Source organism: Alligator mississippiensis, chromosome 2 (assembly GCF_030867095.1).
Source record: "Alligator mississippiensis isolate rAllMis1 chromosome 2, rAllMis1, whole genome shotgun sequence".
In the NCBI taxonomy this organism is placed as follows: Eukaryota; Metazoa; Chordata; order Crocodylia; family Alligatoridae; genus Alligator; species Alligator mississippiensis.
In genome coordinates, this window is record NC_081825.1 from 61,333,955 (window position 1) to 61,359,861 (window position 25,907).

A 25,907-nucleotide genomic window follows, 5' to 3' on the forward strand; every position below is an offset into this window, starting at 1 on the left:
AAGTGCACTGAAGTGTGTTAAGTGTTCTGTTACAGCTTTAAATCAGTTTCTGATCATTTAAACTGGTTTATGTGCAACTTCTGTCCCTGGCCTGAGTGCACTCAGGGCACCTATACACATGACAGAACTCTGCTCCGACACGGGCTAATAATTAGTATGTGTTGGAGCAGCCTTGATTAAGCAAGTCTGCTGCAAGTCTGTTGGAGCTAATTAGCAGCCTCCGTGTCATGTGTATTCATAGAATCATAGAAGTAGGGTCGGAAGGGACCTTGCAGATCTTCAAGTCCGACCCCCTGCCTGGGCAGGAGGAAAACTGGGCTCAAATGACCCCAGTCAGGTAGGCATCAAGCTGCTTCGTAAAGACCCCCAGGGTAGGAGCCAGCACCATGTCCCTTGGAAGTTGGTTCCTGATTCTAGCCGCCCTGACTGTGAAGTAGTTCTTACAGATGTCTAACCAAACCTACTCTCCAACAACTTGTAGCCGTTATTCCTTGTTATCCCGGGGGGCGCTGGGGGAAACAAGGTCTCAGTGTTCAGTGTTCTTGTGTTTCAAACTGTTAATTTTGAAGTATGGGACACTGAATACAGGTGATGCTTAGAGTGTTTTAATCAGAGCCACTCTCAGAGCCGCTATAATTAAAGTGCCCCCCTCCACTCCGGAGCACGTGTATAGACATCCTCAGATTCCAAGGTAAGGGAAAAATAGGCTATCATGAGATTTATATTCCCCCTAAAAATCTAATCAGAAAGAAGAGAATGCAAAAAGAATTCATAAAGAGATCATGTAAGGCACAGTTAAGGTCACCTGTAAAGCGTGACAAGTAAAATACTGATGGATGAAAAATTTTACCTAAAATGAAAGAACAACAAATAAATAGGATAAATAAATTAGCATTATAGCTTCATGGCAATGTAAGATGTAGATTGCTTTAACCATTTTTTTTTTCTTTTCAAATTGCTATGTTTGGAGTACTTCGTTTGATGAGCTGCTCCAATAAAATTAACTCCAATAAAAAAATCCTTCTTGGGCAAACTTTTAAAATGCCAGAATGATGTCCCCTCACTACCCTAGTTCATATGAGAAGTACACAGACTCAAATTAAATCCAGTTCCAGAAGAGCAAGCCACTCTGATTTTTATTGGTACATAAATAGCCAAATCGTGCCTTTGGACAATAGTAGTAGTGCTTCAGTACTTTCAATATTCTAATGCTGAAAAAGTTCTGCCCCTCCTTCATTGTTCTACTGGTGTAAAACTCATAGTTCCCTTAAAGGCAACAGAGCTTTGGCAGTTCATAGCAGCTCAGGTTCTCCCCTCATTCCTTAAAAACACCGTGTATTTATGCAGCATCATTCAGACCATATCAACCCAGTGCGTGACTATTTTATCAATTTAAACATGATTGCTTACATGACTTTTTGAAGAAAAAGAAGAGGAGACCAAGCTTGAAGAAAACATTAATGTTATGTATTGGCCATAAAAAAATATGGAGATTGACATTTAACCTTAGAACAGACCTTGACATCTGGGCCTCTTATTAATTATACAAAGAGTATTTTGCCTCTGCAGCGAAAAATGTACAAGTCCATTATATCAACACACTCAAATTAGCTTTAAACTAGTTAGCTCAGGTATTGATAGTCAGGCAGCACAGACCTCAACACAGGCTGCAAAATCTGCCTAAGAAGCTGAGTTGGGCAGTTGCCCAGGCCAAGCTCTCTTTTGCCATAACTTCAGCACAGTCAATACCTGAGCTAGCTCACCTCTTCCACCACAGTGGTGGCATACCTTTACATTTATCCCTTTTGATATGTTTCCCACATGTAGATCAGAGCCACAAACTAAAAAATACCAGGTCCTTGTAGAGATTCATTTTTCTTTTGATGCATAAATACAATAAAATAGTTAAATCATGGTCTAGTACAGGGGCAGTCAACCTGCGACATGGGTGCCACTAGTGGCTTGGGCAAGCTCTGTGTATGGGGCACATGGCATATCAGGAAAGGAAAAGACAGGGCAGGAAGCAGAAAGCAAAGCAGTGAATTGGGCACAGAGCAGGAAGCAGAAACCAGAGCAAAAAAACAGGAAGGGAAGGGAATCAGAGCAGCACTCCGGGAGATTTCTGGGTTAATTTGTGGCATACTGTACAAAAAGGTTGGCCTTCACTGGACTCTCCAACTTATTAGGCCTCACAGGCCAGATCTGAACCATGGGTTTCTCGCAGGCTGGAAGATCTACCTGTGGTGGAGGAGTAGTGATTTCTCAGCATGGCTGCTGGAGCCACTGCGGTGGCACAGCTCTGGAACCCAGAGGGTAAAAGCCACTTGCTCCCCATGCCCCCCTTTGTCCCTGGGTTCTGGAACCCCGTCAATGCAGCAGCTCTGGCAGCCACACCAACAAGCCCTGCCTAAGGACCATAATTTAACACCAGTTGGGCAGCCCTAATCTAACTGACATTTGTTTCAGAAAAGCTTCTAATTAGTTGAGTTTACTCTCTGTACTTTTAAATATATTCACATTCAAGAAATATAGCCTCTAAATACTGAATGCCTACTTTTAGATGTACCAGTCCACATATAGTCCTCTCTTTGGAGTTCTTCCAAAACTGCAGTCATTACTGATTCTTTTTTTAGAATAATTTACTCCATTCTACCTATGCATTCGAGGAGCTTTCCAAATAGATTAGCCAGCAGAGGGTGCCCCAGCATTATCTGACACAACAGCATCACTAAAACTTTAGCAACTTTAGGCCTAATTCATTCTAGAAATGTACCCAAGGAGCTGATTCTTTCTATTTATGGAGAAGGTAGAAAGCACAAACAAGGAAAACCAGTCAATTCTAATCTAGGATCTGTGTATTCCACCCTGACCCTCTAACACACACTTACTACATAGACCTATAAAAATCATGTCAACAGACAAACATAATGTAAAATTGAGTACTTGGTTAAATTTCTATTTGTCTTCCGTTACATGAAAGATCAATGGAACAACAAAGCAAGTTTCCAAAAAAGTCTTCCAAACACATGGTCAAAATAGACCGATGCAAAAGAAATAATAAAATGCAATTCTGAGCAATTATAACAGTAATGGGAGATCTTTTTTCATCATTCTGTTCTAAAATGTTTAGCTTCCCTCTTAATTTTGATACAAGGTATGTTCTAGGCCAGGATTTTCAATGTATGGGTATTTAAAAATCACAGGGTAATAGACATATGTACCTATTCAAGTACCTAAATACAAAACCTCCCCTTAAAAGGTTGCTATTGGATGCTTTAAGATTTTGAAGATGTAGACCAAGGAATCTGATTTTAAATTCCCTAGTTTTAAAAATCTTGAACCCCAGCCATTTTCTACTAAAGTGGGCCTGGAAAGGTTCCTAGATGGCTGGCTTCAGCTGCTTACACAGTCTAATAGTACCAGCATCCACAGAGTCACAACTCTGAGCCTCTGGGATTTTTGCATCTACTGTTACAGGTTTGCATGGCATCTGCAATGAAAATAAAGCAGCAAGGCATTACCATCTGGGTAACCTAGGTGGTTAAATGTTCTTTTGGGCCACAGACTACAGTCATCTTGTCTAGTTTTGACTTCTCCCACTTTTTAGGGAGCTCATTTGTGCTACAGAAAAAAAACCACAGGAGACTGAAAATTAGGGAAGACTTAATTCTCAGCAAAGCAACAGGATGTGTGTCAGCAGATGAGCTGACAATTCAAATAAGTCAACATTGATTTTCTTTGCTAATTTTTAAGCAAAAAATCTGTTAAGAAGACTGATTACATTCTGTTGCTCAATGGCTCTCTAATGGATAGAGGGCAGAGCCAAAAGCCAGGAACTGCTGCCACTGAGCCACTCCATGTCCCTGGCATTCATCCGTTGTACATCAGCTGCAAAGTAAAGATACAAAAATATGTGCGTCATCTCTTTGTCACAAGATGGGCTCTGTCAAATGATTGGGGACCAATTAACTAGGAAGTAGACAACCCTCCCCATTCCAAAGAGAAAGCATAGCAATGTCAGCATTAGCCAGTTGAGAAACAGGCATGTGGCAGCACCAGGGAAATAAAAGGGAAATTTTTGGAATGTTTCTTCTTTGAAGACTGGGAGTTTGATTGGCAAGAGAGAAAAGTGCTTATTGTCCCCCCTTAGCAGAACTATGAACAGGGCATCACCATACACCACCTATGAGACAGCAAATTATACCTTCTTTTGGGGTCCAATTCAAGGCCCACTGAAGTTATTTGGGAGTTGTTCCATTGATTTCAGTGGGCACTGGATCAGAACCTTTCTGAGCATTGTTTTGTTACCTCATAAAAGTACCCACATTCTGCTGCATTCACAATCCCCAGTTCTTTATCATTTATTTGTATTATCGTAGCATGTAAAGGCCTCAACTAAGATCAGGTTCGGACATTCCATGCTCTGTACAACAGAAGTGGTAAGATAACTCCCTGTCCCACTGAGTCAAAGGTTACGGACAAACATATACTCCTAGCAGCTTCAAAAGGAGAAGCGAAGTTGCTGCTTGCAAGCTCTCAGCAGCCATTACCTGTGAACGAGCCTATAGTGACAGAAGCGTAGCAAAACAGCTCCAGCTTTAACTGCTTCATTGAGCAAAATTGGGGAAATTTACCCCACTGGCTCTGGAACAGCAGCTCCTGCTCCCCTTTTGAAGCCACTTGAGGTATACTTCTGTCCATATCCTAAAAATCAATGGCTCCCAAAGTGTTGGGGTCAGACCTGCCATTAACCCTCAATACTATCAGTAGATCACACATTCTTATCAAACTTTAACTAAAAGGTCAGGGCACAGGGGGGACAACAATCCATAAACCAACTGTGGGCCACCTACCCTGATTTCACAGACCACAGTGGTCCACAGACCTTTGTTCAGAACCAATAATTTAAGTACTTGATAAAATTTGGGAATTAAATCCATTAACTGATCAAGAAGATATCACATTTATTTTGACAGGTATTTTTATATAGCAAATTTCCTAAATGTACTGTATATATTTATTATTCTGAGAATGTATTTTCAGATGTTCATATATTTTTAAGTTAACAGGCCAAGAGAGGTAAAAGCCCCAGGGGATTAAGGATGAAAATCATAAATACTAGCAATATGAACATGTGAGTAGTTGTGCTTAGGACAGCTGAAAACAGTACGTTTTTATGTTAAATGACAATTCTATGGATTTCTAGAAATCTCTGAAGATGAAGATGACTTCATCAATTCCACCCAAGAAGATCTGGAAGCCACACACATAAAGAAAGAGTCTGTTGACATAGGTAAGTCAAGAGTTTATCTTCATGACCTTAAAAGCATATTCTGAAGTGGGAAGTTCTACTTTTCTAAGTCAGGTCAACATTTATTATATAAAAGGCTTAAGAGCTACAAAACCTGATTTTGTTTTAATTCATTATATAACAGTACACACACATACACATGTTCCTTAAATTATTAACTTACAAAATGGAAAATTTATTTTAATGGGAACATGCAGTTCACTATACAGGATACAATAAATACTTTTGCATTTGATTCAGTTACAAATACCATCCTTTTCACAGAGTTACTAAAAAGTATAAACTGAACATTTAACTAAAATGGCTCTGTTAAGAGTCATCTAAACTTACTATGGCTTTTCTATTTTATACTAGTGAACTTATTTTAAGTAATTTCAGTATGAAGCACTATCCAATAACTGCAACAGGTGTAACGCATTATTTTAAATATGAAATTGAAATGTTTTGCTAATATGCAAATGCACATATTTAGTGTTAAGTATTTGAAGGGAAAGAGGTTCATTAAAAAAGAAAAGCTTTACAAAAGTGTCAGTGCAGTGGATGGGCTACGGTTATTAATCTTAGAATAAAAACAATGCAAGAACAAAATCAAGAGAATGCTTTAGGAAAAAATGGTTTGTAATTTACTGGCATCTCACAGTGAATCAAAATGATCTATTAAGATACTATTGGTTTACACTGGAAAAGCTAGTGAAAATAGGAATCTGCATAAGAATTTGTAGTTGGGACTACAGTGCATTCTTCACAGGTATATGCTGAAAATACCTGTTGTGGGAGTATTTCTGAATATCCCAATCAGGTGACTGCCTGTTCTTTAACTTACATCTGGCTTACAGGAGTTTAGTTTGGATCGATTTCAGAGACAATCTAATTAAACTTTTACGACTCTTTGCACAGGGGGAAATTAATGTAAGGTAAATTCTGAAAGATTTGTCAGGTGGCATGACACATCAAACTGTCAAAGCAATACCATGAAAGCAGTACTATTCAGGGAAAGAATTACTTGAAACCACAGGAAAATAACATCAGTGAAGGTTCAGAGACAGCCAGGTCACATGAATGCAAAGAGAATGTTCCATACAGAGCGATGCTATGAATGTCATATGAATAATTTGACTGATTCTCATACTACAACAGGGTTCTCTGTTCTTGTCACGTAATATCTATTTGAGGACAGTAATCACTAAGTCAGCAGTTCAGAAATCCCACTGCCAAAGGCAGAAAGACGTTAGAGACAGCATGACAGAGACACAAGCACAGGACTAGGAGTTTTGTGAATCTGTTGAATCAGACTACAGAGTATCTTTGGGCAAAGCAAATCACTTAAGACAGGGATTTTCAATCTTTTTTAAGGAGTGTACCCCTCTGGGTACACTTCTGGCACAGCTCGGGGGGGGGGTGGTGGCCGGACACAGTGTTGGGGGGGACTTGCACACAGCAGCAGCGGCACAGGGTGGTTGGTGGATGGCGGAGGCTCCTGCTGCTGCATGCAATTCTCCCCCCCACCCCGAGCATCCCGCTGGCTGGGCAGCACCTGTGCAGCCCGCAGATGGGAGCTGCTGCCCTCGCCTGGCCTGGCCTGGCCATGCTCCTGGGAGGTGGCAGTGCTCTATGCCCACCCATCCACCCGCGCATACTCCCTAGCCCCTTTCCAAGTACCCCTGGGGGTACGCATATCCCTGGTTGACAACCCCTGACTTAAGAACATAGGACTAGGGATGCACCGATAAAGATTTTCTTGGGCAATGCTGATAGCCAATTGTTAAGCCAACCATATCAGCCAAAGCAGATCCGATAACCAATTTACTGACATGTCTTTTTTTTTTTTTTTTTTTTTTTTTGGGGGGGGGGGGGGGGGGGGGGAAGGTGCTCCAGCAGCCTCCAGCTTCACATGCATCAGCATCCAAGTGTTTAAAAATGGTGGTGGGGCTGTTGGGTGGGAGGGAGGGTGTTGAATGAGCTTTAGTTCAAGCACCGCCACCACCATTTTAAAGTGCGGGGATGATTTTTAGCGGAGCAAAGCCAAGCGGGGTGAGGCCGGATGCAGGCTGCCCACTGTGGGCCTGGGGCTTTCCACTGCTGCCTTTGACTCAGGAGCCCTGTGCTGGCCCACGTGCCCCCGCCCACCCAGCAGCTGGGGGCACAGCTTGCCACGGGGTGTGCAGCTGGAGCGGGGTTCCTGAGGGAAAGGCAGCAGAGTGGAGAGCTCTGAGCCCACAGCAAGCAGTCCGCATCTGCCCCGTGCACAAATCTGGGAGACGCATGCCAACCCATGCCTCCACCAGGCACAGTGGCCTGAAGCTGCACACCCTTCCCCCTCCCCAACACCCTCTGGACAAGCTGCCCATGGCTCCATCCTGCTCCTTGCCCTAATCCCAGGTCCCATGCACTGCCGTGGCTGGGCAGCACCCCTAGCCCCTACCCCACTCCCTCTCACCGTGGGGGCCTCAGTATGCCCCCCTTATGCCCCTTCCCCTCCACAGACTTAACTCCCTGCTGCCCGGCTACATTCCTGGCCACATGCATGCATGCGGCCACATACATGCACACAGTACCTCCTGTGCCTCGCTCCTGGCAGCCCCAAGCAGGACCCCAAGCTAGAATGCTGCCTACCTGCAAGGGGAAACCCACCATTTCCCCGAGGGAACCCAGGCATCCAGGGCCCCAGCCCCATGGGGGAGAGGGAACCCAGGTGTCCAGGGCCCTGGGCAGAAGGCATAATTCACGGGAAACATTATCGGCTATAACAGCCAAAATGTCATTTCCCCTTTTATTGGTGTCAATCTGATAGGCAACTAATGAATGCAGAGGTGCACCGCTGCATAGGACCTAAATCACTGGTCCCTCTAGCCTGGTACTGTACCTCCAGTAGTAGCCAATACCAGATTCTTAAAAAGGAAGGTGCAAAATTCCCTTAATAGGCAGCTATGGAATAATCTGATCTTAAAGAATCTTTTCATAATACCAGAAAATGCAGGATTGGTTTATACCCTGAAGTATAAGAGTAACATTTTAGAACCTCCATGGATTATAAAAATTTGCACAGATGGAGATTGGTGTGATAAAAGACAAATAATACTGGTAAAACCTTTCAAAGATCAAAGGGAGCCAATAAAAACAAAAACAAAAATGGTGCTTTACTTTAAACTTAGTGCACTCAAGCACATGCCCAGAAGAGGCGTTGCATTAGTTGGACTCAGCTCGTCCAACATCTGTATAGATTGGGAATTGTAGTGGGGCTTTTTTGGCACTTTTAGGTGATTCAATCAGCTATTAAATAAAAGCGCCAAAAAGCCCTGCTGAAACTCCCAATCTATACAGATGCATGGGTTTTTGTTTTTAACATCTGTATGCAGCCAATGTGTGTACTAAAACTACCTCAGTTGCCCTGACTGCATCCAATAACACAATGCTTATTTATCATAGTTCCTGGGCCATATACAATCGTCATTAAATAAATAAATAAATAAACACACCACACACACAGACTGTATTTCTATTAAAAATAGAAAAATAAAAACCACATAGTTTAAGAAAACAGGCACATAAACAAATTACCAAGGTGATGATCAGTGGTGACTGTCTGTGTACATGCTCTTACCCTGCAGTAATGAAAATTAACCTATGTAGCTTACCTTCATTTCATTAATATTTCTCAACCCTGGTTACTTCCTAGGTAACCTGTTGGCATGCCTGTGTTTTAGGGCAGGGGTGGCCAACCTGCAGCATACATGCTACAAGTGGCTCAGGCAGCCTACATGTGTGACATGTAGCAGACTGGGCAGGGAATAGGCAGCACAGTGGCTGATAAGACACGGAGCAGAGCAGATCAGGCCAGAGGAACAGAATAGGGAGTAGAGATTAGAATGGAAGATGGGGCAGGGGAGGGGGATTGGTGTGGCATGTGGAAGGTGTGGAGACAATGTGTAGCATGCCTGCCAAAAAGGTGGCCCCCACTGGTCTAAGACACCCAAGTTTTAAAAAACAGGAGAATACAACTTCTCACCTCTACCCAAAAGGATGGGTGAGTCGAGGTTTTGTTTTTTGCTGATATATTTTAGTGGACCAACTGTATAGCTTGGAGACATGTTAGGCAAGCTTTCTGGCACAAAGTGCCCGTCCTCAACATGAGGACCTTTGCACCTCACATTTCCTACACCATCCTTTTTACAACACTCTGACTCTACTATATGAAAGAGTAAAAGCTTGGTTCTATAGAATCAATGACAAAATTCACTTTGACTTGTAAGTGGCAGACTTTTTCAATCAATCAAAAGCATTTAAATAATAATAAAAAACCCTGACTGAACTAAAAGGCCTTGAAGAACAGAGGCTTTCCAGACTTGAGTTTTGGAGTTTTCAAGAGTTCTGAAGTCTTCTGTCCCAGGTTGATGTTTTATTTCTTATAGCTATGTAACCAAAGGGGGTATTTTTATAATACCAAAGAACGTCCATCTACAGGGAACTATATCAATCCACCCCTGAAGCCCCTTCAAACAAAAGACAACCAAGACTGGGCAAGCAAAAAAACCCCAACCAAACAACAAATATCATGATGCTTTTTTTATCCTATTCACAGTTGAATTTTGATGAGAACTCAGATGCAAGCAGAATAAAAATTAGGTTTTGTTCCCTTCTTCAAAATGTTGTTTTCTATCCTTAGTTCAGAGGGTTTCAAACAGAGCTACAGCTTCATTCAGGAGTTGAAACGCGAGTGGAGGCTATGCAAGAGCACTAATGAGCTTTCAGAATTCTGATTTTTCTTCCACTTATGCACTCCACATTCTGAAAGCCCTACACAGCCTTTCCTTTCATTTGATACAGGCTAAACATTGCTGCTGCCTAAAAGGAAGACAGACTTATCAAACATATCCATGGATATTCAGGATCTTCCCTGGCATTTACTAGCACCCACTTTCCTCCAGTCAGGGATTCGGCACACCTGAGAACACAAACTCTGATGAGATGGCTCGTTGCAAAGTTCATGTACTAGCTCATGACATTAAAAGGAGATTTAACCAGAAAAAAAAAATATTAACAGGAAAGTCACATTCTTTTCCAGCTTCTTTATGATGTATGAAAATATACATTCAGTGTTTGAGGTAGGGGGGAGGAGGGAAAATAGAAAAAAAACATACACACCACATTCAAATAGGCAAATGTTTGCTTTTTTAAAATAATAGAAATATACACCTTTTTCCTCTAGAGGATTCTGAAGCCTCATTTACTTTTGAGAAAACTGCCATCCTTTCTAACACCAAACACATGACATTTCACATCCACATAAAGAAGTTCTTGAACATTTAGAAATGATCATAGAATGATTTACAGTAAATTACAGTTCCAACAAATCTAAAAACTGGTTCAAAGCAAACCATTTTAGGGCCAGTGTAGATGCAAACTGGTTGAAAATAGTTCTGTTCCCCTCCTATTATTATACCAAAGTGCAGCAGCATAGTGAAATTTCCCCAGTGTGTTACTTCTGTGAGCTGTGCTGCTATTTACCGAAGATACTTCAATTAATAATTGTTTAAAACAATGCAGCCAGGGACACATGACAGAAATATAAAAGTTATTAAACCAGTTCAACATGGCCAGCATGGGGGTATTAAACAACTTGTGCTTCTATCCTATAGATGCAATTAAAGAAATGGTTCTACAGTGTATCAAACAGCATATGGCATTAGTTGTAGATGGCAAGTAAATAGCCTCAGATTGAGTAAAGAAGGATGCTGAATCATAAAAAAATAAAAATTAACAGAATGTTTTTCTTTGGATTTTACATTAAATATCCCTTTTAAAAAAAAACCTCCCTCCAGCCCCTCACCCCACCTATCAAACCGGCTAAATAATACAACCTGTTTTATCAGGTTTCACTTATGGGAAGTATTTAAAATATTGTACCACTGTCCACTGACTCCTCCAGAAAATATAGGGAAAAAATAGGACCTACCTTCCTAATGTAAAAAACAAAGAATTTAAGTAAAAAACCTTAAATACTATACAGGCATACTTTATGCCCCATAAGAGGAAGCAATCCCTATTCCCTTTCTGTGCCATCTTTACATAAATTAAAAATTACACACTAAAATTAGGAGCACTAGGGACTGAAAAGTTATGAACCAGACACTCTACTCAAGTCTTGCCCTCACTTCAAAAAAGGGCTTGATAGCCATAAGCAAAGGGTAACTGTGAATGGAACCATGCTAGTATGATAGGAGATTTCAAGTGGAGTCTCACAGTGTCTAGTGCTAATTAATTATTTGAATGACAGAATAGAGACCTTCTTGAGCAAGTCTGCAGACAGCATAAAACTGGGAAGGACTGCAAACATAGTGGAGGAAAGGAGTAAGTTCAGAAGGGTCTTAACAGATTGGAGAGCTGGGCTAGAAACAGCACAATGATAACTGCAAGTTACAATACCTAGGGAAGAATAATCAAAAGCACAAACACATAATGGATAGGGATCTACCTAAATCATACCAAAAGTATGCTGTGCAGTAGCTCCTTTAATTTTGCTCTTCTTGCCTCACCTCCTCCCCCACCTCCCAGTGCTGCTGATTGGCCAAGGGATCCTGTGATCAGCCAGGAGGCGAAAAACACGGTTTTAAATATGCCATTGTTTTTGCCTCCTGTCAAAAATAGCGTGGGGAGAGCCTCCCCATCCCACTACTGAAGTCACAGTTCTGCAGACTCTGTGGGTCATAGGTTGCCAACCCCTGAGTTAAGGTGTTCTCTGATGTTTATGGGCATTGTGCAAGAGGAGTTTTTGTGCAGTGTTAAGAATAGGTAAGAGAAACACCTATGTAGGATGATTTAGATAAAGGTGATTATGCTCTGAACAAGGGGCTGGACTAGATCAGGAATGGCCAACATACAGACGTGTGCCACAAGTGGCAGAAACAGCAGCTGTGTGGCATGCAGCAGATCAGGGAGGGGACAGGCAGCACAATAGCAGATACAGCAGAAAGCAGAACAGCAGACCAGCGGAAAGCACAGGGTGAGGAGCAGAAAGCAGAATAAGCAAAGGATAAGCTTTGGAGTAGCATTTGGGGAGGATGCATGGCTAATTTACAGCCATAAAGGCTGACCCCCACTGCAGTAGATGACCTCCTGAGGTCCCTTCTTACTTTTCTATGATTCTAGGTCAGAGGCATCTAAGATATGGCCCATGGGCCAGATCCAGCCCAACAGATTCAATAGGGCCTGCAAACAGGTGGCCATCAACTCAATGGATCTAGCCTATGGGTGGCTGGTGGCTCCAGCTGCCACATGGTGCTAGGTAGATGAGTGGGACTACTTCCACCCAACAGCTCTAGGTTTTGACATGGTGGCGTCAGCTGTGGACCCCGACGGGGGCTTCCACCACAGTGGACAGGCAGCAGCAGCTGCAGACACCACCAGCAGGTCCAAAAGCCCTGATACACAACCCGCTGGCAGCATCCACAGTTGATGCTGCCAGCCTCTGGCATGGTAGAAGCTCTTGCCTAGAGCCCCAACCTGGAACCTGCTAGCACCTTCAGCAGCAGACCCAGGCAGGAACTTCTATCATATTGGGCAGGCAGCAGCATCAGCTGTGGACAGTGCAGGCAGGTTCTGTATCAGGGCTCTGGAACCTGCTGCCTGTTCTCACAGCTGATGCCACCACCTGCCCACCATGGCAGACAGCTGAGCATCATGGCTCCTGCTGAACTCTCTGGCTAAGGGGAGGGGGAGAACCAACCCTCAACAGGTCACCAGAATTAAGTGTCCCTCCAGCTGATACCACTGCCCACCTTAGTTGTAGGTGCATCTTTAAAAAATAAAGCACAAAAGCACCACAAATGACTATATACAGCATGTTCTCACATACAACATGCCCTGGAATAAGATATGCATCTTGTTTTTGAAAGGATGAAGGGAGAAAAAAGATTTTTTCTTTTAGTAACTGAATGAAAGCAACTAGAGCAATGAGTAGGCTCAGATTTCTATTCCTGTGGATTGTGAGCATATTTACTTTCATTTTTACCTAGTAAGTGGCCAAAACCGCTCTTACTGTACTTCTTGAATACAATGCACACTAAAATTTTCCCCAAAAACTAGCTTCTAGAAACAGTGCTTGTTGTATGCAAGAATCAAAAAAATTAAGGTTGGAAGGGACCTCAGGAGGTCATCTACTCCAACCTCCTGCTCAAAGCAGGAACCACACCTATATCATCCCAGCCAAGCCTTTGTCAAGCCATGTCTTAAAAACCTCCAAGGATGGAGATTCCACAGCCTCTCTGTGTAGCCTGTTCCAGTGCCTTATTAGCCTCATAGTAAAAAAGTTTTTCCTAATATCTAACCTAAACTTCCCTTGCTGTAACTTGAGACCATTGCTCCTTTTTCTGTCATCTGCCACCACTGAGAACAGTCTAACACCATCCTTTTTGGAACACTCTTCAATTAGCTGAAGGCTGCTATTAAATCCCCACCCAGTCTTCCCTTCTCCAAACTAAATAAGCCCAGTTCCCTTAGCCTTTCCTCATAAGCAGGGATCCTGGTTTTCCGTTTCCCATGGAAAAACAGAGAAAACTATGGATTTTCCATTTTTATCAGAGAAACCAACTGATTTCCCCTTTTTGTAAAGAGCTCTGCAGGCTGGCTGAGTTCCAGCCTACATGAGCTGTTTGGCCGGGAGCAGGCAGGCTGCAAACCCCCTCCCAGCTGGACTGCCCAGCCAGCTGCAAACCCTGGGTTGCAAATGCTGTGCTCCTCACCCTGCTGCCCTCCCCCAGGCTCTCCAGAGCATAGCGTGCACGACTGGTGCAGCAGGGCACAGCAGGGCCACACACGAAAGCTGCCTGCTGCTGCAAGCTCCATGCTGCCCTGGCCACACTTCCTCTGTATGACGGGGGCAGCGCACACCCACCCTGCCCCCACCCTCCACACAGATCTGGGGGACACGGGTCCCCCATGTCCCCCAGGAGTGCTTGCTGTCACTGGGAGCTGGCCCTACCTAAGCCTGGAGCAGACAAGCAACAGGCGGAGAGCCAGCTTGTGCTCCTGCTGTAGCAGCTACTGCCTTCTGTTGGGGGCTGCGGACCTGGGTCCCTGGCCCCATAGCCCTGGCAGCCCCCTCCAGCTGGGCTGGGGGGCAGGGTCTGTGGCTGGGGGGGTATGAGTGATGGACACCAGTAGGGCTGTGGGGGACATTAAATTTTAATCAGAAAATTTGTGATTTTTTATCACGGAAAGCCAGGATCCCTGCTCATAAGTCATGTTCCCCAGCCCCCTCACCATTTTTGTTGACTCTCTCCAGTATGTCCACATCCTTTCTGTAATAGGGGGCCCAAAAGTGGACACAATACTCCAGATGTGGCCTCACCAGCAATGTTCCCTCTAAGGCAGGCTTGTCCAACATGCAGCCCACAGGCCGCCATGCAGCCCACAAAGCCATTTTCTGTGGCCCGTGGTGCTGCGACGGGAAACGAAAGTAAACACTGTTTACAAGTGTTTACTTTCGTTCCCACCCCTTGTCCCTCCCCTGGCCCTTCAGCAGCTTCCCAATGGCTGCTGAAGGGCTAGGGAAGGATCAAGGTTCCCACACGCACCGCGTCAGCTTGACGTTGCCGACATGGTGCGTGTGGGAAGAGGAGTAGCCATGTGCCCCTCGGGACAGGATGAGCCCAGCCGGAGCAGCAGGGGCTCAGCTGCACTTTCCCCCTACCTGCGCCGGTCAGTCCTGAGCAGCACATGGCTCCCCCGCTGCCTCTGCTGGCTGGTGCCGACCTGGGCAGGTCTGTACCATCTGGAGCAGCACGCAGCTGAAGCCAGATTCCCACGTGCTGCTGGGGCTGGGAAGAGCCTGACCGGGTCGGCACCAGCCAGCAGAAGCGGCGGTGGAGCCACATGCCACTCGGGACGGGACAGGACGAGCCCGGCTGGAACAGCAGGGGCTTAGCTGCATCTTCCCCCTGTCTGCGCCCGTCAGTCCTGAGTGGCATACGATTCCGCTGCCACTTCTGCTGGCCGATGCTGACCCGGCCAGGCTCCTCCCATCCCCAGTAGCACGTGGGAAGCCAGCTTCAGCTACGTGCTGCTCCGGATGGGACAGACCCACCTGGGTCAGCACCAGCCAGCAGAAGTGGTGGCGGAGCCGTGTGCCACTCGGGACTGACCAGTGCAGGTAGGGGGAAAGTGCAGCTGAGCCCCTGCTCCTCTGGCTGAGCTCGTCCTGAGGTTCGTTTCATGTTTGTAAAATGCTTGGAGTGCCCCACATAGATGTACTGCATAGAAATGCAAAATATATTTTGACTTATTTGGTTGGCACCTTGGGCTGAGATTTTCAAAGCTGAGTCAAAAGGCCAACTTCTATTAAAATGAATGGGATTTAGAGGGCTCCAAATCTTTTATGACAACTTTGTAACATGCCTATCTACCCCTTTTTGCAAATCTCAGCCATAGTTTGGAAGCTCAGCCAAAGAACATAAGAGCTTCTGAACATAAGAGCATAAAATGTACCATGCTTGGTCAGCCCCATGGTCCATCTAGCTCAGTATCCTGTCCCGAACAGTGGCAGAGGTGGATGCTATAGAGGGAGAGTTTTGAACTGGTTATTTAGACCCATTTCATTGTCACTTCCTGCAACTTCATTGGTGTCAAAGGTCACGTGACATCACTTCTTGATGTGACAGCACTTCCTGTGAGGTCTTTGAATATGGCTCTCCAGCCCACTGGGTGATAAAAAGTTCGTGATCCGGCCCCACGTTCAAAAAGGTTGGACACCCCTGCTCTAAGGTGTAGCAATCTGTGAGCATGCCGCTTCCGTCCATGAGCACACCGCTTTGGTCTGTTCCCGTTAATAGCATAACAAACATATGACCACTTGAATAGTAATTGAGTCCTGCTTAAGCACTCTTACGTATTGTTTGAATAAGCCTGGGGGGGCTCTGCAATGTGTCTCAAGGACAGCAGCAAGGTATTGTGTTTATGGGGTATTATACATTCATGAACAGATTTAAGAGTTAAAATTGTCAGTTGTCACAAACAGCTGGAGGGTTAGGTCGGATTCCCCTCACGCAAAATTAGATACCAGCATAACCTCAATAATTGAGTGTGTATTGATGAAGAAACTCCTACAGGTACTTACATTTTAAATTAAATATCTTTACCCAAACATTGTGCCAAAGAAAAGTAAAATAAAGAAAGCAGTAAAAGAGTTCTGTGCACCACTAGAAGTCATGTGAACTGCTTACATGCAATGGTTTCTTTCTATGGTGCTTATAGGCCCATATCTTCTTTTCATCTATGCCTTTGCAAATCAGCAGTGACTTAATTGAAAAATAGAAACTTACTGTGGTGTAAAACTTGTATGAGAAGGAAATCACATGCAGGGCTGGCCCACAATCTTTGGGGACCCCCTGCAGGATATAATTCTGGGCGCCGCTGATCCCTCCTCGGGGCCGGGGCGGAGCCACGAGCTCCTCCCCTACTTGGCCGGTAACTAAGTGAATGTCCAGGCATACCAGATGCAGTGGAAGAGGCGGCAGCCAGAATTTCAGGCTGCAACAAGGTAAAAAAACAAAACAAAAACAGCCAGAGCAATTCCCCAGTGCCACGAGGAGGCACTCTCCAGGCAAACTTCTGCAGGTGGAAATAAAGATTTCTGCCAGAGGTCACAAGCTTCCAGGTTCCACTTCCCTGGAAATCCATGTCCTCTCCCTTTTCTAGTGCTGCCTCTGGCAGTCCTTCCTCCAGTCTTAGAGGTGTCCTCCAGTACTGGTTTGATGAAGGCCTTCTGGTGGAGGATACTTTAGAGCCTTGCCTATAGCTCTCTTGCCTACTCCCTGAGGGACATTAGCAGAAGGCACCACTCACATTGCAAGCACTCCCCCACCTGTCACTGAAGGGAGGGAACCTGCGAGCTGTAGTCTCCATAGCGGCAAACCCAGGCCTGGGTGGAAGCCTCGACAGTGAGCGGTCCTGCCCGGACAGACACCTCACAGTGCAAATGGAGGAAGAGCTGGCAGTGGCTCTGGCATTGCAATGTCCTCCAGCCATTTCTCTTGGTCTCAATCTACTGCCTCTCTTCCGCTGCCCCTCTTTCCAAGCAGATCTCCCCAGCAAACTCCCCTGTTAGCTGGCCTGTTCACTGGTTTGCTGCTTCTCTGCCCTGCTTCCTCTCACCAAGCTTACAGTGAAGACGGGCGAGAGAGAATTTCCAGACAAGCTCCCTAGTGAACTCCCCCTTGCTTAGGACTCTAGTTAGTCAATGGGGCTTAAGTACAAGTCTAACTCCTCAGTTTTAGGTCCTTATATTAAAAATATGTAGGTTAGGTAGCTATTTTTAATTAAAGAAAGACCTTATCTTGAAAGTCCCCTTTCAAGAGGGGTGTACGGCAAACTGATCTGGGAATTGACTTGCGAACTGCTTGCAAACTGTCACTGTTCACTGTCCCACACTCCCTGGTCCCTGGGGGAAGACTCCTTTTATACTTGGCTGGGCATGGGTATACCCCCTCATTAGGGCTTTTGTGAAACACAGGCAGCAATCACCTAGCAATCACTCAGCTAGCAGCAGTCCCAGCTGCTCAGAGCACAAGACCAAGCACACAGACCACCAAACAGACAAGGTTCTTTGGGTGAATCTGATATCTTTTATTAGACCAACTTAAATAGTTGGAAAACAATTTTTAAGCAAGCTTTCAGGTTCAAAAACCCTTCATCAGGCTAAGGAAGTATCAGCAGTTGGTGTGTGCTCTTCCTGGATGGAATGAAAAGTAAAGGCAGCAGCTGGGCTGGTCTGCATACAAGACAGGCAGTCAGTGAAGATGTAGATTGAGAAGTCAGTGGGTGAGACAGGCAGGGAGTTGGGGGGAGAGAAGGGGGATGAATAGTGGAGAAGTACCTGGGGAGTCAGAAGTTAGACAGGTTATAATGTGTAATAAAAGATATCAGATTCACCCAAAGAACCTTGTCTGCCTATGTCCTTAGACCAGGGGCAGGCAAAATGCGGCCTGGGGGCCAGATCCAGCCCACCAGGCTATTCTATCTGGCCCGTGGGGCTCCTAAAAAATTTAGAAAATTAATATTGATCTGCCCTGGGCTGCCTGTCATGCGGCCCTCAATGGCTTGCCAAGACTTAGTAAGCGGCCCTTTGCCCAAAATAATTGCCCGCCCCTGCCTTAGACCAACACTGCTACAACCTACAGCCCACCAAACAAGTACTCAATGAACCAAATACACAGGCAGCTCTGGCTCATTTATCTTTCTAGAGATGGATCCGGTGCCTAATGCCTGGGCTTCCTCTTCATCTTCCCCTCCTCCAGGTCCCAGCAAACTGCTTGCAAACTGGGCTGTTTGCTGTCCCTGCTCACTTTTGTTTCTACTAGGCTTTTCACAATGAAGACACTGTGAAAACGTAGTATGAAGTGCCTCAAAATCTTTAATATACCAATGATGTTTCATGACTGGTATCTTTAATATACCAGTCATGAAACACTTGTAGGATGGGGAAGTACCATTATCCCTTCTGTACAAATGGAGAACTTAGGCACAGAGAAATTTGCCAAAGACTGCAGTGGAGTAGAGTCGGAAACCAAGTTCCCATGCTAGTGGCCTACCCTAGACTGTTCTTGTCTAACCAACATATTTCAATCTTTACACTTCTAATATATTATCACAGGGCCTGCTAACTGTGATTTAACAAAATCCCCACTTCTGTGCTAAGCAGTTCTCTCATGCATCTTCATACTGGTATTTACATTATATTAATAAATATTTGTGTTGCAGTATTTTGTGCTGCCACGTGTTGGGGAGATTAATAAATTAGAATTAAAACTCAGATATTTTAGAGGAGGGAGGGAAAATAAAACTGGAGGCAGCTGGAAGTAACTTTACATGGTTTGTAGTCATTTTAATTGAAATAGATATTGTGGCACTGGGTAAGGTGGGGAGAATATAAACATTTTACATCTCTAAATAGACTTAATGTAAAACTGCATTTTCTAATAGATGATGATTCTGTAAGCACTACCTCAGAGGATATACCCGGTCCATCAGTAGCAAAGCAGAGAGTTGGGACAGGTAAGTGTCCAGTTTCATACACACCTCAGTTTAAAAGGAGAATGTGTGATTTCAATCTCAGTAACCCCAGGGAGAGTCTGAAAGAGTTTACCTGAAAGTCTGTAAATTTAAACTACTGTTACTTCTTGTCACCCACATCAATCCAGCTTTTAGTGAAAGTGAACTAGTTGACCATGGGTGACAATCTTTTAGCTACCAAAACACTTATCTTGACAATATACAAGTGATACTAGTATGTGCTTAACTGAAAGCATAATTAGTTTCATTGAAGTTAAATGGACTAATCACATGCCTGCAGTTAGGCATGCACTTATGTAATATGCTGCAATCATAAATTTCTTGAAAATGTATTATTTCCCATTCCTGCTGAAGTACTAGTAAAATCCTGTTACCCATCTTTAATTACAGATATTTAAATGAATCAGCTCTCTAAAATCTGTTTCATACTTTAGCTACTTTGGCTCAGTTATTTTTTAAAAGTTCCTGTAATGGTTTTCATCACCATCTCAGGTCTGTAACTACACCATATTATGTTAAACTTGTATTTAGAAAATTACACTAATACTCCCTATCTGATAATAAGGTCCACATTTTTTAAATTAGTCTATAAACTTCCCAAGCACTTGAAAAAATATATTTCTCTTGGTATGCCAGATCATACTTTGATACCCAGTTCACAAGTATGATCACCATCTATATACAGCAGTCAATGAGCAAAATGTTAATCTGGAACCATTTTCATCTTTAAACATGCTAGTATTCATGTCGGCATTTCCTTTTCTACTTGTAAAGAATACTTAAGAGCATTTTTCTTCTCATCATTGATAACAAAAATTGCTGTTTCAGGTTGTACTCTATTGCTATTCTCTGCAGAGTATTTGGATACAAAAGTTGTAAAATTAATAAGAAGGTGCAATAATTGATAGAAAACCAGAAATCTCAATTTCTGGTCAATTTCTGGTCAATTTCTGGCCTTCAGGAGGTCAAACAGAGAAACAAAACACTGTACTATATACATGACTAAAGTACATATTTCATAGATCACAATTTTTTATGGCAGACTATCCAGAGATTAATGGTTATTTGCTCTCCATTCCATTAAAATAAATGTTACCTACAATATGTTCTCATTTCTGGGTGTTCAGCAATACTCATTTATTGTTTTATTCATTTTTTTTCAGACAATCAAATTCCTTTGGATGATGCACAGAGTCACTTTAGAGTTATTACAGTTACTGATACGGGTGCAGGAAAACACTGGAGTGATAATGAAGTCAGAGCTCTGATAAGCATATGGTCAGATGAGAAAATTCAACAAATGCTTGAAGGAGCAACAAGAAACAAGGAAATTTTTGAGGAGATTGCCAGAAGGCTAATGAAATGTGGAATAGATAGAGACTGGAAGCAGTGTCGCACTAAGTACAAGAACTTGAAATACGAATATCGGGCACTGCAGAAAGAAAATGATCATCTCGGTAATCCCAGAAGAAAGATGAGGTTTTATGATGAAGTTGATTCTATCTTAAGAAGACAACCTCTAAATTCAGCTAGCTGGGAATGTGAAAGCTCTAATCTCATATCAGGTACTAAGAACAGCAGAGTGAGCTCAGTCTTTTTAAATTAAATGATAGTTGCTCTTTTACCTGCAAGGGAACATAGTGCCAGAGAAGACAAAGAAAGGATACCTTAGAATCTGTGCTGCAAAAATAAACCAGCAATAGTCAGTGAAGAAACTGTCTTGATATTTAAAGAGAAAAAGCAGAGATGTCAGAAATAGTCAGTAAGATGTATAGGTTTGCTTTCAACAAAATGTAAAACTTTAGTTAATTACAACATGAGAAATGGAAATAAGGTGAAATGACAGGTTGTAGAGATAATCAAACAGGCTTGTAAAATATGCATAAAGAACTGCAAAGGCAGAAACAAAAGGAATCACAGGACATTACATTACCAAAGCATAATACAGAGGAAACAATAGGGACCCTGTTTCGATGTGATATTATATTCAATGCTCCCCATTAACTTGATGCAAAGGGTATCACGATAAATATCTGTGCCTTGGACTTTATTTAGTGGATGTTGCATATTATACATAACCTCAAAAACCTTCAATTAATTTCAAGTTACCTTTATTATTAAAAAATATAATATATATTGCTTTCATTTTGGTACTGTAACATGGTCCCAACAAACTGGCAATAAACACTACCATGCCATTATTTGACATTGTGATGAAGTTAGTACTGTAATGAAGTGACAATACTGTGTTTTTGTCATCACCAGCAAGGTGCAATGACATGAGATGCTCATCTGATTCTGGATTTGAGAGTATAAACACACTTTCTAATACTACCTAATCAGATCAGAAGATCACTTTTTCTCTAAATTGCCTTCTTCAACCTATTTATTCATATATTATAAAGTTTTGTTTGCACATCTGTTCTTTTCGAGCACCACTGCAGAATATTTATTCACACAATACTTTTCCCCCCCCTTTTATAAGATTCAGTGGGAGATGTTACTCCAAACATAGGACCCTTGGGTATCAAGAGAAAAGCGTCTGATGATGGTAAGACTTTCTTGCCTTTTTGGAGGTATTCATGAACTGTTGCAGAGTTAAATGCCAGCTGTAATTTTAAACGTGCTATTACTTATTTGGATAATTGCGAAATTTATTCAGGGTCTAGGAAAAAAAACACCTGTGATTTATTTCATAGATTCACAGAAGTAGGGTCGGAAGGGACCTTGTAGATCATCAAGTCCGACCCCCTGCCCTGGGCAGGAGAGAAAACCAGGCTCAAATGACCCCAGCCAGGTAGACATCAGGCTTCCTCTTAAAGACCCCCAGGGTAGGAGTCATCACCACTTCCCTTGGAAGTTGGTTCCAGATCCTAGCCGCCCTGACTGTGAAGTAGTGCCTTCGGATGTCTAGTCTAAACCTACTCTCTAGCAATTTCTGGCCGTTATTCCTTGTTACCCCAGGGGGCGCTAGGGGGAAAAGGGTCTCTCCCAAACCCTGCTGGTCCCCCCTGGTGAGTTTATAGACGGCCACCAGGTCCCCCTTCAGCCTTCCCTTGCGAAGGCTGAACAGGTTAAGGTCCTGTAGCCTCTCTTCGTAGGGTCTGCCCTGCTGTCCCCAGATCATGAGAGTGGCCCTCCTCTCAATGCTGTCCACATCCCTCCTGAAGTGTGGCACCCAGAACTGAACACAGTACTCCAGCTGCAGCCTGACCAGTGTCACATAGACAGTGTCGCATTTATTCCAGTGCTTGCTAAAAGTGAGGGAAATGTTGCATTATCAGCAGAATAATCTACTAGAAATTTAAAACAAAAATAGAACTAAGAAGAGAATACTTCAGAAATTTCAGGCATCAGGAAAAAAAAAACCCCCAACAATCCCCCACCACATGCTTAGTGGAGGTGTTTAATACCATATTAGAAATTGTGGAAATACAAATAGGATACCTATATTTAGAGAGAAAAAGACTAAAGGAAGACATCAGAGCAGTACAAGCCTGTAAATCTTACATTCACAGCAAATAAATTTTAATTGCACTATCTATGGGTGCACCGATAGAGATTTTTTGGGGCTGATACCAATAGCCGATTTTTAAGGAAGCATATCTGCTAATACTGATATGATTTCTGAGACGCAGCTCCTCAGCTTGAAGAGCTGTGTCCAGCTGGTAAATCTGGTGTGGTAGAAGGGGAGGGAAGGGGTGTAAGGGGGGGTGCAGATCAAGGCCTATGCAGTGAGGGAGGGAATGGGGCAGGCGTGTGCCCTTGGATCTGCCCAGTCAGGAAGATCCCGGCCCCAGCCTGCCCTGCCCTGCCCTGCCCTGCACAGATCTGGGGGCACATGCCACCCACCCCGTACCCTCCCAATTGTGCAGCGGGAGCCGCCAAACAAGCACCAGACAAGCCATGTGCAGCAGCCCCTTCCTCACCATGAGGGCCTTGATCTGTCCCCCCCCACACCCCACCACCCTCCCCTTCTACCACACCAGACTTACCAGCTGCACACAACACTCTACGCTGCTGGCTCTGCTCCTCACTACCTATGTGCTGAGCTGAGGCTGCACACACAGGCATTTATCAGACAAATTAATCAGCCACATCGAGCTGATTTCCAATACACAAATTTTTCTTCATATTGGTGCCGATCCGATATTGCACCAATGTATTGGTGCACCTCTAGCACTATCACTGACAAAGGGAAACACTCAACAGGTAAGAGAATGGTGCATTAGCCTGGGCCTCTCTTCCTGTTAAGCTTATACTGGCATTTTTTTAGGAAGTTAATAATGGAGAAATATGGAGCTTAAACAAAATACATGCTTGGACATCAAGGAATCTTTCAGCACAGTATCAAACTGAGCTAACAAAACAGTGACAGCAAGATCTGAATGGCTACAAAATGGATTGGTTATTTTTGTGCATAAATAATGACTTGTTGGGAGGGGAGCAAGCATCAAATAGTTTATAGTGATGGACTAAGTGACTGCATGAGCAGAAAAACATTATATGCTATGTATAAATTAACAAACAACTGTCTTTATTTGTGACCAAACAAGTTATATTGATATGTAAGTTGTTATAAAGAATTTAAGATACTGATCAGAGAAAATCTGAATACATAGGATTCCATTTTATTTTCATGATTAGGTCAATGTTGGGCAGCTCCTAGAATGCACCAAACAGGTAGTTATGTAGAGGGGCACAGAGCACAAAAATCAGAAAAGGTATTTATTATCATGATCATTCCTGGACTATCACATGCCTATCATATTCCAGAAAGGAAATAAAGATACTGGAAAGAGGTCAAAAGGAAGGACAACAATTTAGAAATTGGGAAGGGCAAAGAATGGAAAAGAAAACCTGAATTGTTTTAATCAATCACTAAAATGGATCACTCGCCCACTCAACTGAGGGCAAACTGCTCAAAGGGGAGACGTTGTTAAGAGTTACGGAAAGTATAAAACTAAGCAATTTCCATTTATCATCAATGTATATATGTAGCTTAAAGACAAAACTTGTTAGTGGGAAGTCAAAAGGTATGACTGTGTGATAGTATCAGAAGATATTATAAGAAGTCAGTCAATTTCTGTCCTGTTGACCCTGGCATAAATGATTCACATACATCAGGCAATTCTGTGTCCTACCAGTGGGTTAGGACAAGCAAATAACAGCATTTGGAAAAAAGCATATGCCAAAAGTTAGAGCAGTTGTTCTCAACTTTTTTAGACTCACCCCTCCTCCCAACTTTAGACTCACGGTTCCCCTCAGAAAGTGCTGGGTTTTAGTTCTCACTCATTTTTTGACTACAGAAAAAAGAGCAATTTGTCGATTGCAAACAACTCAGAATAACCACAACAGGTAAGAATGTTTTTAAAACTATGGATTCCTATTTGAAATTTCTGGGTTTATCTTGAACAATGCTTGCCCACCTGACAGTGCTAACATTGTGTGGCACTCCATGAAAGGATCTCAAGGGACCCTGGTTGAGAATCACTAATTTAAAGTAATGCAGCATAGGTTTCCTTTGTTGATTCTGGCTTTACCAAACTACACCTTTTTTCTAACACTCTGTGCTTTTCTCTACAGGGCCAAACATTCCTCATAAGAGGAGTGCTTCTGAAACCACCGTAGTCCAATTTCCGAGAATTCTAACAGAGAGAGGACATACAGCAACAGAAGGCAAAAAATCACTTTTAGAAAGGCTTTGTAAACAGGAGGAAATGCCAGACATCAAGAGAACGCAACTGTATGGTAATCCATCATCCATACCACAGGTTGGTTTAATCAACTTTCTAAATTATCATGCAAAGAAATTTTCACAGATGATAAAAGGGAATGTAGACTATTTGTATCAGTGCTCAATGGTTTCCCTACCACATTTTTTGTGCTCAACTCAGTTAAAACTAGAGCCAGAATAGGTTCTCAGTCCTTCTCTTGGAAGTATGCTACAGCATTAGACTTAACTAAAAGAAAATTTCACCCTGATAAAACAAAGGAAAATTTCTGCTTGAATTTCATCTCAACACTTCTAATGACCCCTTCTTTGACAGTTGTGAGTTACTGTATCTCCTTGTATTCAAAACCTTCCCACAGAAATAGGTGGGCAATGTGCAGCACGCAGGCCACAAATGGCACATGCAGCCTTTGTGTGGCAGACCAGGGAGGAGAGAGGCAGCACAGCAGCAGACAGGGCAGGGAGCAGAAAGCAGAGCAGCAGATTGGAGAGTGGAAGAGAATTAGTGAGAGAATGCAGGGCTAATTTTCGGCAGCCTGGGCTAAGGGTCAGCACAGATATTTTTTTAATAAAGAGGTAGTGAAAATGTAAGATGCATCCAAAATTAAAATTAATCCACTCCTCTTGACACAGGACAGCGATAAACATCTTAGAAATAGCTAAGAATTATTATTCCTCTCAGTCCCTTAATACAACTGTTGCTTCTCCTGACCTTCACCACTGTTATTAGTTAGAACAACTTTGCATCACCACTAAACTTAACTAAGCTGTTGCCTATTGCTTTCTCCTACATATTAG

General features: G+C 43.2%; 2 protein-coding genes across 5 annotated transcripts in view; one reads left to right on the forward strand and one right to left on the reverse strand.

The window, feature by feature from the left end:
• The window catches only part of PPAT (phosphoribosyl pyrophosphate amidotransferase), an 82,804-nt gene that overhangs the window by 46,205 nt on the left and 10,692 nt on the right, over positions 1–25,907 (reverse strand). The window lies entirely within an intron of this gene.
• The window catches only part of PAICS (phosphoribosylaminoimidazole carboxylase and phosphoribosylaminoimidazolesuccinocarboxamide synthase), a 71,624-nt gene that overhangs the window by 16,499 nt on the left and 29,218 nt on the right, over positions 1–25,907 (forward strand). For all 4 annotated transcript variants that reach the window (XM_019481270.2, XM_019481272.2, XM_019481273.2 and 1 more), the window contains 5 exons: positions 5,207–5,293; positions 19,286–19,357; positions 20,539–20,940; positions 21,861–21,926; positions 24,962–25,149. In XM_019481270.2, coding sequence (XP_019336815.1) covers positions 5,207–5,293; positions 19,286–19,357; positions 20,539–20,940; positions 21,861–21,926; positions 24,962–25,149 — 815 coding nt within the window. The remainder of the gene's footprint in view (positions 1–5,206; positions 5,294–19,285; positions 19,358–20,538; positions 20,941–21,860; positions 21,927–24,961; positions 25,150–25,907) is intronic.